The sequence below is a fragment of the Nycticebus coucang genome, chromosome 1, assembly GCF_027406575.1.
Source record: "Nycticebus coucang isolate mNycCou1 chromosome 1, mNycCou1.pri, whole genome shotgun sequence".
Taxonomy (NCBI): domain Eukaryota; kingdom Metazoa; phylum Chordata; class Mammalia; order Primates; family Lorisidae; genus Nycticebus; species Nycticebus coucang.
In genome coordinates this window covers 69,819,419-69,832,161 of record NC_069780.1, presented here as the reverse complement: position 1 = coordinate 69,832,161, position 12,743 = coordinate 69,819,419, and the positions used below count along the sequence as shown (strand labels likewise).

Sequence of the window (12,743 nt, the reverse complement as noted above, 5' to 3'; positions counted from 1 at the left end):
TTTTGCCTGTGTGGAAGTTGAAGTTTGATCCGAAGTTTCTGAGTGAGTTTACTTTTGTGGTATAGGATTGGGTTGGTCATTATGGAGGATAGGTCTGAGAATATCCTGAAGAGCTGGTTTTGTTATGCCAAATTTCTTCAACATATGAATGTCATTAAAGTATTTAATTTCTCCATCATAAATGAAACTCAGTTTAGCTGGATACAAGATCCGGGGTTGAAAGTTATTTTGCTTTAGGAGATTAAAAGTCGGTGACCACCCTCTTCTGGCTTGAAAAGTTTCAGCAGAGAGATCTGGAGTCATTCTAATATTCTTCCCTTTGAAGGTAATGGTTTTCTTTCTCCTGGCAGCTTTGAGGATTTTCTCCTTCATATTAACTTTAGTGAAGTTAATTATGATATGCCTGGGGGATGTCTTATTGTGGTTGAGTCGCGCTGGGGTTCTGAAGCTTTCCACTATCTGAATTCAAAGTCTCTAGGCATGTCTGGAAAATTCTCTTTCATAATTTCATGCAGAAGGGCCGATGTGCCCAGCGAGACCATTTCATCTGTTTCTGGAACTCCTATAATTCGGATATTCGCCTTCTTTGAATTATCCCAGAGCTCTCGGAGAGAGTGATCCATTTTTGCTCTCCATTTCTCTTCCTCTTTGAGAGTTTCAGAGCATTCAAAGGCTTTATCTTCGATGTCAGAAATCCTTTCTTCTGCTTGCTCCATTCTGTTGCTGAGGGATTCTACTGTATTTTTCATATCTTTGAGGGCTGCAAATTCTTGCTTAAGTGTGTCTAAGTCTTTGGTGGTTTTGTCTTTAAATTCGTTAAATTCTTGAGACAACTTTTGAATTTCTCCTCGAATTCCTAATTTCACTTTGTTAATCTTGTCTGCAATCCAAATTCTGAATTCGATTTCTGACATCTCAGCCAGTTGTTTATGAATGGGATCTTCAATTGCATCTGCCATATCTTTCCTTGGGGGGGGGTTGATCTATTCTGGTTATTCATGTTACCAGAGTTTTTCCACTGATTCCGCCCCGTGGTTGTTTTACTCCCTCTGATTTTTTTTCCTGGGGCTTTGTCAAGGGCCTGTACAGTGTTATGTCCTGAGAAACTGGGGCCCTGTCTGGTGTGGTGGGACTAAGTGTTTCTGTCTTGTTTTCAGCTGGTTTCTGTTCCACCTTCGTGAAACAGATACTCTGGATTGAAGTCTCAGCTGTGGAGAAATATCAGCAATTAAGTCACCCCACTCCCCACTGGCAAACAGTTGGAAAAGAACAATCAAACCTTCCTACCACTGTGCACCCAGGGCACCACCTGATTTGTGCTCAAGCAATTGGTTCAGTTCAAAAAGTCCAAAGCAATTGTCTCAGTCTGCATCTGTCTCGGGTGAGAGAGTTTAAGACTGATCTGGGAACTAGATCACAGGGGTCTGGTGACTACTCTGATGTGGCTTGCTCCAGTGCTGCGTGGAGTCAGGAGGAGCCACCCAGTCAATAGATCAGTCTGGGAAGGTTGATGCCTCCTTCCCCACCTTGCACCGCTGTCACACCCAGTCACTGATAGCCCTGCACTTGGCTGACCCAGTTACCTGTAGTGAATCTGTACTCCAGGAGTTTGCACCTGCCTGAATCACAAGGAAGTCTGCCAGGCCGCTGCGCTCTGCCTCTCTCTAGCAGGAGGAGGTGAGGCCTGACAACCTCGGGTGCTTGATGAAGGTTGGGGGGTTTTCACTCAGGTCTAGTCTCGCCCCTGATTAATGTTACTGACAGAACAGAACAGAGCAACTCTGCGGTTCCTCTGCAGAAGAGAAGCTGAACTGAGTTCCAAATCAGCTTGTCTTTGCTCTTGTACTGTCTATAGGCTGACGATCCCCTGAGGGCCAGGTGCGTCTTAGGTTTAGTAAAGCGGACCTCTGGGTCAGCCCTGCCCTGGGAGTTTTCCTGGTTTGCAAGTTGGAGTAACCTCAGGCAAATCCTATACTCAGAGTCTCTGGTTGCCCAGGGAGACAGGGGGTGTGGCTTCAGAATATTTGGTAGTAAGCCGTATTGCTAGCAAAAGAGGGCTGCTGTTTTATGGCTCAGGCAACCCGCTGCTCCGGTGTAGCTCCCTTCCAGCCAACCGTCCTCTCTCCGCTCCTGTACCCCAGCACTCTCTACACCCCTCGAGCAATCGCCCAAGAGTCTGGACCCCTGGGGGACAGGCCTCCAGACCCTGGAGCGAGAGCAGAGGGGAGTGCGGGGAGCTCTGGGAGCCTGGGGTTGTGTGCAGAGAACACACACAGCTCTACACAGTTTTATGCCTGGCTGTATTGTCACCAAAAGACAGCTGTCGCACTGTGCCTCAGGGAACTGCCACTCTGGTGCCGTCCCCTCTTCGCCAACCAGGACTGGCCTCCAGACTTCAGTGTGAGTGAAGGGGAGTGGCGGGAGCTCAGAATTCCAGGTAGAGACTATATATAGTTTATACAGTTTTATGCCTGGCAGTAGGACGCCATGGCACCCTAGTAGGGGAGGTAGGTCCAGTTTTTAGAGGGTCTCTCTCGTGGAGTGTAGTGGGAGGACCTTTGAACTCTGCCCGATTGTTTGTGGGGCACTCTGAGCCGTTCTCATTGGGGAGGGGACTCCCATCTACTTGGTGATGGATTTTGTACCTTTTGTTTGTATCCTTGTAGTTGCAGCTCACCTCAGTGGGGTTGATGTGCGTTCTTCAACCTTCTCCCAGCTTTGGGTATCTTTTACAAGTTCTCAGACCCTTCAAGAATGAGGCCAAGGGGCTATTAATCTCATTTTACTTCAAATTGTCACCATAGGCTGACGTCAGGTCATAAGTTGATTTAGTGCAGTACAGTGAGACTCACAGTGGTGAGGCATGGGTACTGTCGATTCATTGACCCTTCATTGGTATGTCAAATCAAAACCAAAGAATACTAGAATGTTGTCGAACATTTTGGGGCGAGGGGAGATCATCTTAGTCTTAATGGGGTGGCACATTTCACAGTTATATCTCATGCTGGGTATTTTAACACTACTTTGTTGCTATTGTAGTCTCTTCAGAATTCCTGTTTCCATACAGAGCTCAAATCTACCATCCCCACTCTTCATTCCCACCAATGCTGCACAAATTGCCTGAAAAATTACTAAGAATTCTTTCACAATCAAAAATTGCTAAACACAAGAAACCAGCCACCACGAGAAAGGATCAAATCAATCTATGGAGACATTATTTCAAAGACTGGAAATTGGAACTATCAGCTATGAAATGTTCACTCAAAAATATTTATGAATACCTACCATGTGACAGTCATTGTCCTAATCTTCAGGAATTTATCAGAGGACAAAATAGCCAAAGATCTCTGCCTCTATAGGGCTCATATTCTAGTATCTTATCTCTTTTTAGAGTGTCAGCTTTCTGGGGGTTGGGATGGTTTCTTACTAATCTCTGAATCCCCTGAACCTGGTAGAGTTTGGCACATAAGAGGCCCTCAGTGAACATTTGCTAGAATAACTAAGTTAATGACTGGTCTGTTCTTCTCTTTCTGTGTGTTGCTCCTCCTTACCCACTTTCCTCTTTTTTTTTTTTTTTTTTTTGCAGTTTTTGGCAGGGGCTAGGTTTGAACCCGCCACCTCCAGCATATGGGGTCGGTGCCCCACTTCTTTGAGCCACAAGTGCCACCCCTCCCACTTTCCTCTTAATTGATTTCACTTGTTCTTACTTTCCACACTCTCTTAGCAAAGAAGGTCAGAAGGTTATTTACAAGGAGCATTAAAAGTAACAATTTCTTTTATTTTCTCTGTACACATACATGTGTTTATTTGGTTTCCACTTTTTGCCTTCACAAAATTAAATAGGCTTAAAATGTAATAACAATAACAATGTTTAAGATAAGGAATAGAAACAAAAACCTTGTAAAGAACGGAGGTAAATACAATTGGAAAAAAATCAGATGATTGCTACAATGAAATATTGAGCAATAATAATAATAATAATGGAAAAAAAGTGGCTCAAGGAGTAGGACACCAGCCCCATATACCAGAGGTGGTGGGTTCAAACCCAGCCCTGGCCAAAAACTGCAAAAAAAAAAAAAAAGTAACATTCACATTGTCAGATAAAATTATGTCTATCATAGAATGCTTTGACTCAGGTTCAGTATGGACCAAGTAACAATTTCTATAGTATCTATCTTCATCAACAATAATAGACACTACATTGAACAATCAATAATAGACACTACATTGAAAAGCAAATATTCCTTTAATCACTTGACTTTATACTTATAGTTTTCTTATTTTTATTCAGGCATTGAAACCAAAGATGAAACTGCAAAAAAAGATAAAGATTTTAAAAGAAAGGCCTACAACAAACAGGTCCAATTCAATCCTGGACAGACTACAGCCAGATGGAGAATGAGAATTGTATCTGACAATGAATATGAGACTTCAGAGACCTTCCAGATCATTCTGTCAGAACCTGTCATGGCTGCACTGGAGTTTCCAGAAATGGCAACAGTTGAAATCGTAGACCCTGAAGATGGTACGTGCCACTGAGTGAGAAGCTCTATTAGCCAAGTCAGTGGGTCCATTTCAGGCAACCATACTTCCCTCTGGCTACGTAAGCCACTAGGTGTGTCCACATCCATTAGGATTTAAAGCAAAGTAAATCACTTTAAGACAGTAAGTTTTCATTTGCTCTTATGAGTTTTAAAAAGGAATATAGTCAATTAAAACAGAGAGAATCTTTATTAGCGTTTCTTTTACATATAAACAAGTTCTCACAAGTTTTCTGCACACCAAGGTATGGACCAGCTCTGCCCCCACGTGGCTGATCCTCAGAGCCCATTCCTGGCCCACCATCTTTTCATGATCTTCTGGGAGCCCCTGCAGCTGCACACCAGATCAAATGGGGACCTACAGAGGCACTGTCCTAGATGGCTGCTCCGTACCAGGCAAACCATGAATTTTAACTCATATTCCACAAGGTTCTAGTGGTGTATACATCCTATCTTGAATTCAGTACTTTGTTTTATACATTCATTCAATTCATTCATTCAGCAAATATTTCCCCTAAGAAATTAAAAATGAAAAAATTCTACCTAGCACTTATGTATGCTATCCCTTTTCATGAAAGTAGAAGAAGGCTTCTGAAAGGGCAGTTTTAGTGCTCATCTTCGGATTTTAATTAGGCACACTGATTATCACAAAAGATGAAAGAATTCACATGCGTACAATCAGGGAGAGTCCTTACATTCCACAGGACTCCGTAGAATGCCCTGCCCTAATGTGTCCTAAACTGTGTGAGAGAACATTAATGTAATCAAATGTCTACAAGGAGTTGAAAGCTTTTCATGGTCAAACAAGTCTAGAAACTATGCCAACCTTTGTCTCTCTTTGGAAGCATTATAATTCTCATTAACATATTAAGGATATTGAGAAACTCTCCCATAAAGAAATTATTTAACTTTGTTTAGCCTAGTTTTCCCAACTGGACCATGGATTTTGTTGTTGTTGTTGTTATACCAAAGGAATCGCCTTTAAAAATCTCTGCATTCCACTTTTCTTGAACTACAATTTGAGAAATACTGTTCTATATGTTCTGCATTTGGGCAGATACAAATGAAGTAGAAAACACCGCCTCTACCACCTAACAAGAAGATGTCAGTGAGTTTTGTTGATATAACACTCAGAAACATGAATCAGTTATGAGGTAAATGTAAAACACATGGACAAACAGCCAGAGCTCTGAGAGGAGAACATGGAGAGAGCTCCGCATTCCCAAGCAAGTTAGGCTTCGTGAGAGGGAGCAGGGTTAGAGCTGAGTCTTGAAGAGTAAACGGGATTTTGATTAGAAGAGCAGATAGGAGCAGGCTTTCTAGACAGGGAAAATAGAAGACATGCCTGAATAACTGTCCTGTTGTAGCTGTTTTTTCACATGACCTTTATAACTTTAACTTAGTTTTAGTTTCTTCCATGATGCCAACTTTTTGTAAAGATAGTAGACAACTAGAGAAGGTAAAGTGGAGGCAAGAAAATGATCACTGATCCTTTTCTCCTGTAACCCAAGACCAATGTTTTCCTAGATCTTGATCCTAGCATTGCTGAAAGTACTTTTGGCAGGAAAGTAAAGAAGAAAAAAGTTAATATATGATAACTAGATTATTTAACATTGGTTTCTGAGCCATCACTTAGTAATAGTTCCTAAAGAAAAAAATGATCTCCTACAGTATTTTCTGTTCTTGCTTGCATCATTTCCGAATCTATGCTCCTGCTCTTTGATATGCCAGTGAGGGATAATTTATTCCTCTAGCTCTTCTTCCTTTCTGAAACAGTGTTTACTTAAAGCAGTGCTCCCAAGTTATCCTTTCCATTCATCCCTACTGGGACTCCCCAACTTATTTTGGTTGGTTCCTAGTGCTTCTTATTTTACAAATTTCACTTTGTAGACTTGATGAGATTACCTTGTTTATTACATGTGGGTTTGTGCCTTTTTGTCTCAATCTTCCAAAATAGGTGTATTGAGGGAAAAATAAAACAATGCCCCCAAATTATTATCTGAAAATGTTGATAATGGACGTTTCCATAAGGTAGCAAGGGCAGGCAATGCCTTGGCAGAAGGAAACTTTCATAGTGGGGCCTTGAGACCCCCTACCAATGAATAGGAACAAGCTCCTTTAAAAAAAGTTTTTAAGCAAACACATATATTTTAATTACACAATGCACGCTTAATGAAAATCTTGGAAAATATTAAAAATCCCAAATAAAAATGTTACATTTAATTCCATCAACAAAACGTAATCAATATTCATATTGATATGTTAGTGAATGTTTTGATAATCCATAGGAATAGGCATGTGTGTGCACATGTGCGCACATAGACACACATACACACACATGCACATGCATACATACACAACTCAGTAAGTTTCAGCAGCAATGTTATTTTAAAAATTGACAGCAGGGCCTGTAGTTTATGTTTTACAACATATTAAAGGGCTAGCACAGTCTGACGGTGTCTTACACAGTGTCTGCTCGATAAACATTGAATAAGTTGTCTGTTGAATAAAGCAAGAAAATATTTCTCTTCATTAATAAATTAGATTACCTGATGGTTAAAAAGCATTAACAAAACAGAGTAAAAATAAAATAAGGACAAAAAAAGTGATCTCTACTTAGAAGACCTAAAACTTGACCTCCAAAAAAAAGACACAAAATTGCTGCAAGGTTTTTCTTTCTGTTTCAATGCTATCCTTTCTAACCTTTCAGAAGGGATCCCCTAAACCCAATTCCACTGCCTCCTCAGCCCCACTTAATTGTACTTCCCATTTTCACTATCTTTAATACAGTTAATCATGTTGAAAAATGTGTAAGGGCCGAAGACTAATTTCTGCTCAGGTGTGTTAAAATCTCACCAATCCAATCTAAATCTTGCTGAAAAGTCTTCTGTCATCTTTTCTAGAATCAACAGTTTATATTCCAGAGGCAGAATACAAAATAGGAGAAGACATTGGGGAGCTTTTGATTCCAGTAAGACGTTCTGGAGACGCAAGCCAGGAACTAATGGTCATTTGCTCTACACATCAAGGTATGAGGCTGTGTGGGGACCTTGCATGCAGCAGTGCGATGATTAGAAAGGGGCTGTGTCACCACGCGGGGAGCAGCACCGTGGCAAGCACGGCAGAGACAGGTGCCAGGACACCTTCACTGTCCACTTCTGGCTGCTGATCTCCTCTGAAGGTGAGCAGAAGTTCTTTGAGCTGGCCTCCTGAACTTGGGATAAAATGCCATTCAAAATTGGAATAAGGGCCAGGCATGGTGGGTCACACCTGTAATCCCAGCACTCTAGGAGGCTGAGGTGGGTGGATTGCTTGAGCTCAGGAGTTTAAGCCCAGCCTGAGCAAGAGCAAGCCCCCATTTCTAAAAAGAATTCTATTTCAGCATCTCATTTAACCCTGAAATCTACCAACTTAAATGTCATTTCTAGTTCAGTAAATGGCTTGGTCCATTCAAAAAATTAAACGGAAAAGGGGAAAATCTCAATTACTTTTTTTTTTAACTATGGATAAAGTAGTATCTGACTATTAATTAGGTGAACTATATTGAGAAATCGATTTAATACAGTTACAGTTAATGTTAGGTAATAAAGACAGTGTGAGAGTCCAGTATGTACAGTATCTGCTTTTGGAATTCATCCTGAGGAATGAGATGTGTTGTTTCTTCTGTCATTTCCCCTGTCATACCCACGTGCCACACGCTAGGTGACTAGGCAAAATAATAAAGGGTATTTTCCAAGGAATCACCCTGTTTAAATATCTGGCTCTTTAAATGGTCATTCCAGAGGTTGGTTGTTAGTTAATCGGGATGTTGTAAGAGCTTTTTTCCTTTTTGTTGGAGTGTCCTGGAGCTCAGAAAGTCTCCCTGACAAAGTGTTATCATCTAATCCTGTGAGCCGCTAAGCGCTTCCCTCCCCGTTTGGCTGGGGAGTGCCTATCTCCTAAACGTAGTGATAGTGCTTATATCTGACATTCCGAGAAGCAGGCTTTCCTGGTTGACTGGAGCTCAGAGGACCCTATCATGTATGGGTTTTGCCAGGGAAGGAATGTCACAAAGGAGTAAGATTAAAAAGCGCAGACCCACACTGAACCCTGGCTACCTTCCCCTCCAGATGGTAGTTCCCTATTTCTGTCCATTTCCATCAGTTTCTATCCTCTGCCCCAGCAAGCACATTTCATTCTCCCCAGCTCCCCAGCTATAACCTTTCTGTATTTTCCTAGAATAACAAAGCAGTCAAGGTGTTACTTCTCAATAATTCTAAAACCCATTCCTTTGAAAAACGATTCTAAAACACTCTGAGTCACTGCCCTTCTGAACAAAGCCTCCACAGTCAGTTGGAAACTGCTTTCACTTTGTAACAATCTGTCAGTTTATGTGCAACACAAAGTCATAGATATGATGAACTCACATTGATGTGCAGAAGGCGGTGGGCATTAGCCTTATCCTGCAGACGGGCACATACCAGAGTTCTAAGCAAGAGGGCCCCTCACAAGCCTGCGCGTCTAGTCCTGGAGGTTACTGTCATGTCCCCATCGCCTTGTACTAAAATGAAGTGTGGTGACAAATATTTACACTTTTCAAAAAGTGCTTATCTTGTCTACTGAGTTATTTTATAACCTTGGGTCTGCCTGAATCATTAAGTTTACTGTGACTACTTTTCACCTTTTTACTCTAAATCTAAACCTATGTGTTGCTGTTTTTAATACTGCATAAATGCACTTAATCAAAGCAGTGCTGCTTTTAAGTATTTACTCCAAAGAAATAAAATGATATATCCACTCATGAGCCAGAATAATCGTAGCATTATTCAGCATAGCTGAGAGAGAAACAAACCAAATTACCAACTGACAAGTGGATAAACAAACCGTGGTGTGGCTGCATAGTGGGGAACAGTAGGCAGCGGGAAAAGGAGACAAAATCATAATACCGGATGAATCTCACAAGCATTGTGCTAAGTGAAAGAATTCAGACACAACAGACTAAGTACTATGTGATTCCATTTATAAGAATTCTCATAAAAGTAAATAAGTCAATAGTGACAGAGAGCCAATCTGTGGTTCCCAGAAGGTGGGAGATGGGGAAGGAGATGGATTTACCAGGAGGGCAAGGCAACTTTGCGATGGATAAAAATGTTCTCTATGATGACTGTGGTGGAGGTCACATGAGTATACACACTTGCCAAAACTCATCAAATCGTACATTTACATTGGTGAATCTTAATGTAAGTAAATTATTACAATAAAATTTTAAGTGTACTGAATCCGTCCTGAAATCCTCTCATCAATTCTATACTTCTTGTAATATAACAGATGACTTAGTGGCTGCATTGAGGTGTGGGGACTCCATTGGGGACTCCACTGAGGGCGGAGCAGAGCAGGAAAAACTGTACATGATTCTAAAGCTGTGGGTTCTGCCTTCTCTGCAACTCAGTTTTCCCATTTATAACGTGGAAGGTGTGGTATCCCATAGCCAGCCCTGCCATCCTATGGTCCTTCTGTTCACTTAGCCCCAATCTAAACAAACTTTACCCTATTTAAAGACCACTAAATCTGAGTCATGTTAAAATATCAGATTAGAGTCTATTCTGAAAGCCTTTGAATTACAATATTAATATTTGTGACTGGCCAGGCACAGTGGCTCACACAATCCCAGCCAAGGAGGGTGGATTGCCTGAGCTCAGGAGTTTGAGACCAGCCTGAGCCAGAGCAAGACTCCATCTCTGAAAATAGCCAGGCGTTGTGGTGGGTGCCTGTAGTCCCAGCTACATGGGAGGCTGAAGCAAGAGGATCACTGGAGCCTCAGAGTTTGAGGTTGCTGTGAGCTAGGATGCCACAGCACTCCACCAAGAGTGACAAAGTAAGCCTCTGTCTCAAACAAAAAAAAATTTGTGACTATAAGAGATGAGTGTGCCTTATCGTTCAAATAATTATTGTCTAAAAACGGGTTGGAGAAGCAGTAGGGGACAGGCTTCCTGTTCCATTTCTTTTCCCCTTTGCTGCTCCTTCTCATGCCCACAGGTTCTGCCACAGGCACGACCATTCCTTCGGCAGCGTCATCTTTCTCTGATTACATCTCACGTCCAGAAGACCACCCCAGCACCCTCCGCTTTGACAAGGATGAGACTGAGAAGACCTGCCGGGTCCTGATCGTGGACGACTCTCTTTATGAAGAGGAGGAATCTTTCAGGGTGTCTCTGAGCCTGCCGGTGGGAGGGCGGCTGGGAGCCAAGTTCCCTGCCACCAAAGTGACTATCCTGGCTGATCGTGCTGATGGTAAGTCCTCTTGCTGCTTCTCACGCTTTCCCTCAATAGATGAAAGGCAAACCGAGTTTAAATAATCTTTTAAAAGAATATTTTATGTTCTTCAAAAACTGAGAGTAGCTTTTTAAGTACATAGACATAACCAGCACAAGGGCAATACATACAGGCCAGTTAAAACACACACACAGCCCAAGGAGGTGACCTGTAGGTTGTAACTTGACAGGAACACAAGAAGAGGACCTAAGTCAAGTATCTAAACACCCACAGGCCTGCCCCCAGAGTGCCCTCAACTCAGCAGTGTAAGGAGCATCCCTCACAACCAGAAATGTATGTGGCGTCAGGCAGCACCAGGGTACCATGGAGTGGGGGCATCTGGGCCTCTGCCTCAGACACTGGCAGGACATCTGGCACCACTCGGCTTTCCTCAGTCCAGGGAAATTCAACCAAAGACAGGGACACTGCACCTCTCCCAGAAGCAATAAGAGGCATCAAGTTCAGAATGATTTGTCTAGATCTCCACCACCCTTTCTAGAACTTTTAAAAGAAAAGGGTTACAGAGGCAAAGCCAGGATCAGACTATTTTATCACTAGTCTCAAGTTAGTTTTACTACTTTCTTTCTCACCACACCTCCGTGTGGATCTGAGTGATAATGAGTTGATAAGCTCAGATCTAAGCAGGATTAGACTGAGCTGTGATAGACCCCAAATTAATGTCACTGCTTTATAGATACAGCACAGAGCCTCCAATAAATGGAGAGCTGTGCCAAGAGATAAACACAGTTTGAGTAGACGTGGACAAGGCAAATGTACCATGTGCTCTGTTATTCTGTTTGAGATTATGTCTTTGAAACACCCACAGGACAAGGGAAAGTATGAGTGAGATGAGAGGGGGCATTTTGTCTGTTTGTTTGTTGTGAGGTCTCCTCAAAGGACTAGATCTCAAATATGTGCAATAAAACAATTTTGCTCCATTATAAAGAAAAAAAATCAAGGATAAAACACGTTTTTACAAGTATCAAAAGCTAAGAATAGGCCAGGTCTAGTGGCTCACACCTGTAATTCTCACACTCTGGGAGGTCAAGGAGGGAGGATCCCCAGAGCTCATAAGTTCGAGACCAGCCTGAGCAAGAGCAAGACCCCCCATCTCTACTAACAATCGAAACTTTAGCTGGAGTCCCAGCTACTCAAGAGGCTGAGGCAAGGGTATCCCTTGAACCTAAGAGTTTGCAGTTGCTGTGAGTTAAGCTGACACTATAGCACTCTAGCCTGGGTAATAGAGTAAAACTCTGTCTCCAAAAATAAATAAATAAAATAAGAATAAGGATAAGCAATGAGGTTGATGCTTTGCTTCTCCAAAATTTCCTTATTAGAATTAAGATAGTAGGCTCAGCGCCTGTAGCACAGTGGTTAGAGCGCCAGCCACATACACCAAGGGTGGCAGGTTAGAACCCGGCCCAGGCCAGCTAAACAACTGCAACAAAAAAATAGCTGGGCATTGTGGTGGGTACCTGTAGTCCCAGCTACTTGGGAGACTGAGGCAAGAGAATCACGTAAGCCCAAGAGTTTGAGGTTGCTGTGAGCTGTGAAGCCACAGAACTCTACTGAAGGTGACATAGTTTGACTCTGTCTCAAAAAAAAAAAGAAAAAAAAGAAAGAATTAAGATAGTAATTTTTTTCTTAAAATTATATGAATTTTCAGTATACTTCTTCAGGGAAATTTAGCATTCTATTATATTTTCTGTTAAATCAAAGATATATCAGGGAGTGCCTACTAGGATATTAACTTTGATAACCTAGTTTTGAAAAGAGAAATACCCCTCTCACTATCTCACATACAAATTATCTGCTATTTTCCTGGCTGGGCTCTGGAACTAACAACTGTAATCCCAGCACTTTGGGAGGCCATGGCAGAAGGATCCCTTCAGACCAACAGTTCAAGATCTA

At 42.0% G+C, this 12,743-nt stretch overlaps 1 protein-coding gene across 1 annotated transcript in view; it reads left to right on the top strand.

The window, feature by feature from the left end:
• FREM3 (FRAS1 related extracellular matrix 3) overlaps positions 1-12,743 on the top strand; it is a 109,275-nt gene that overhangs the window by 54,333 nt on the left and 42,199 nt on the right. Inside the window, exons 4-6 of the mRNA XM_053597733.1 lie at positions 4,292-4,525; positions 7,445-7,570; positions 10,557-10,811. Coding sequence (XP_053453708.1) covers positions 4,292-4,525; positions 7,445-7,570; positions 10,557-10,811 — 615 coding nt within the window. The remainder of the gene's footprint in view (positions 1-4,291; positions 4,526-7,444; positions 7,571-10,556; positions 10,812-12,743) is intronic.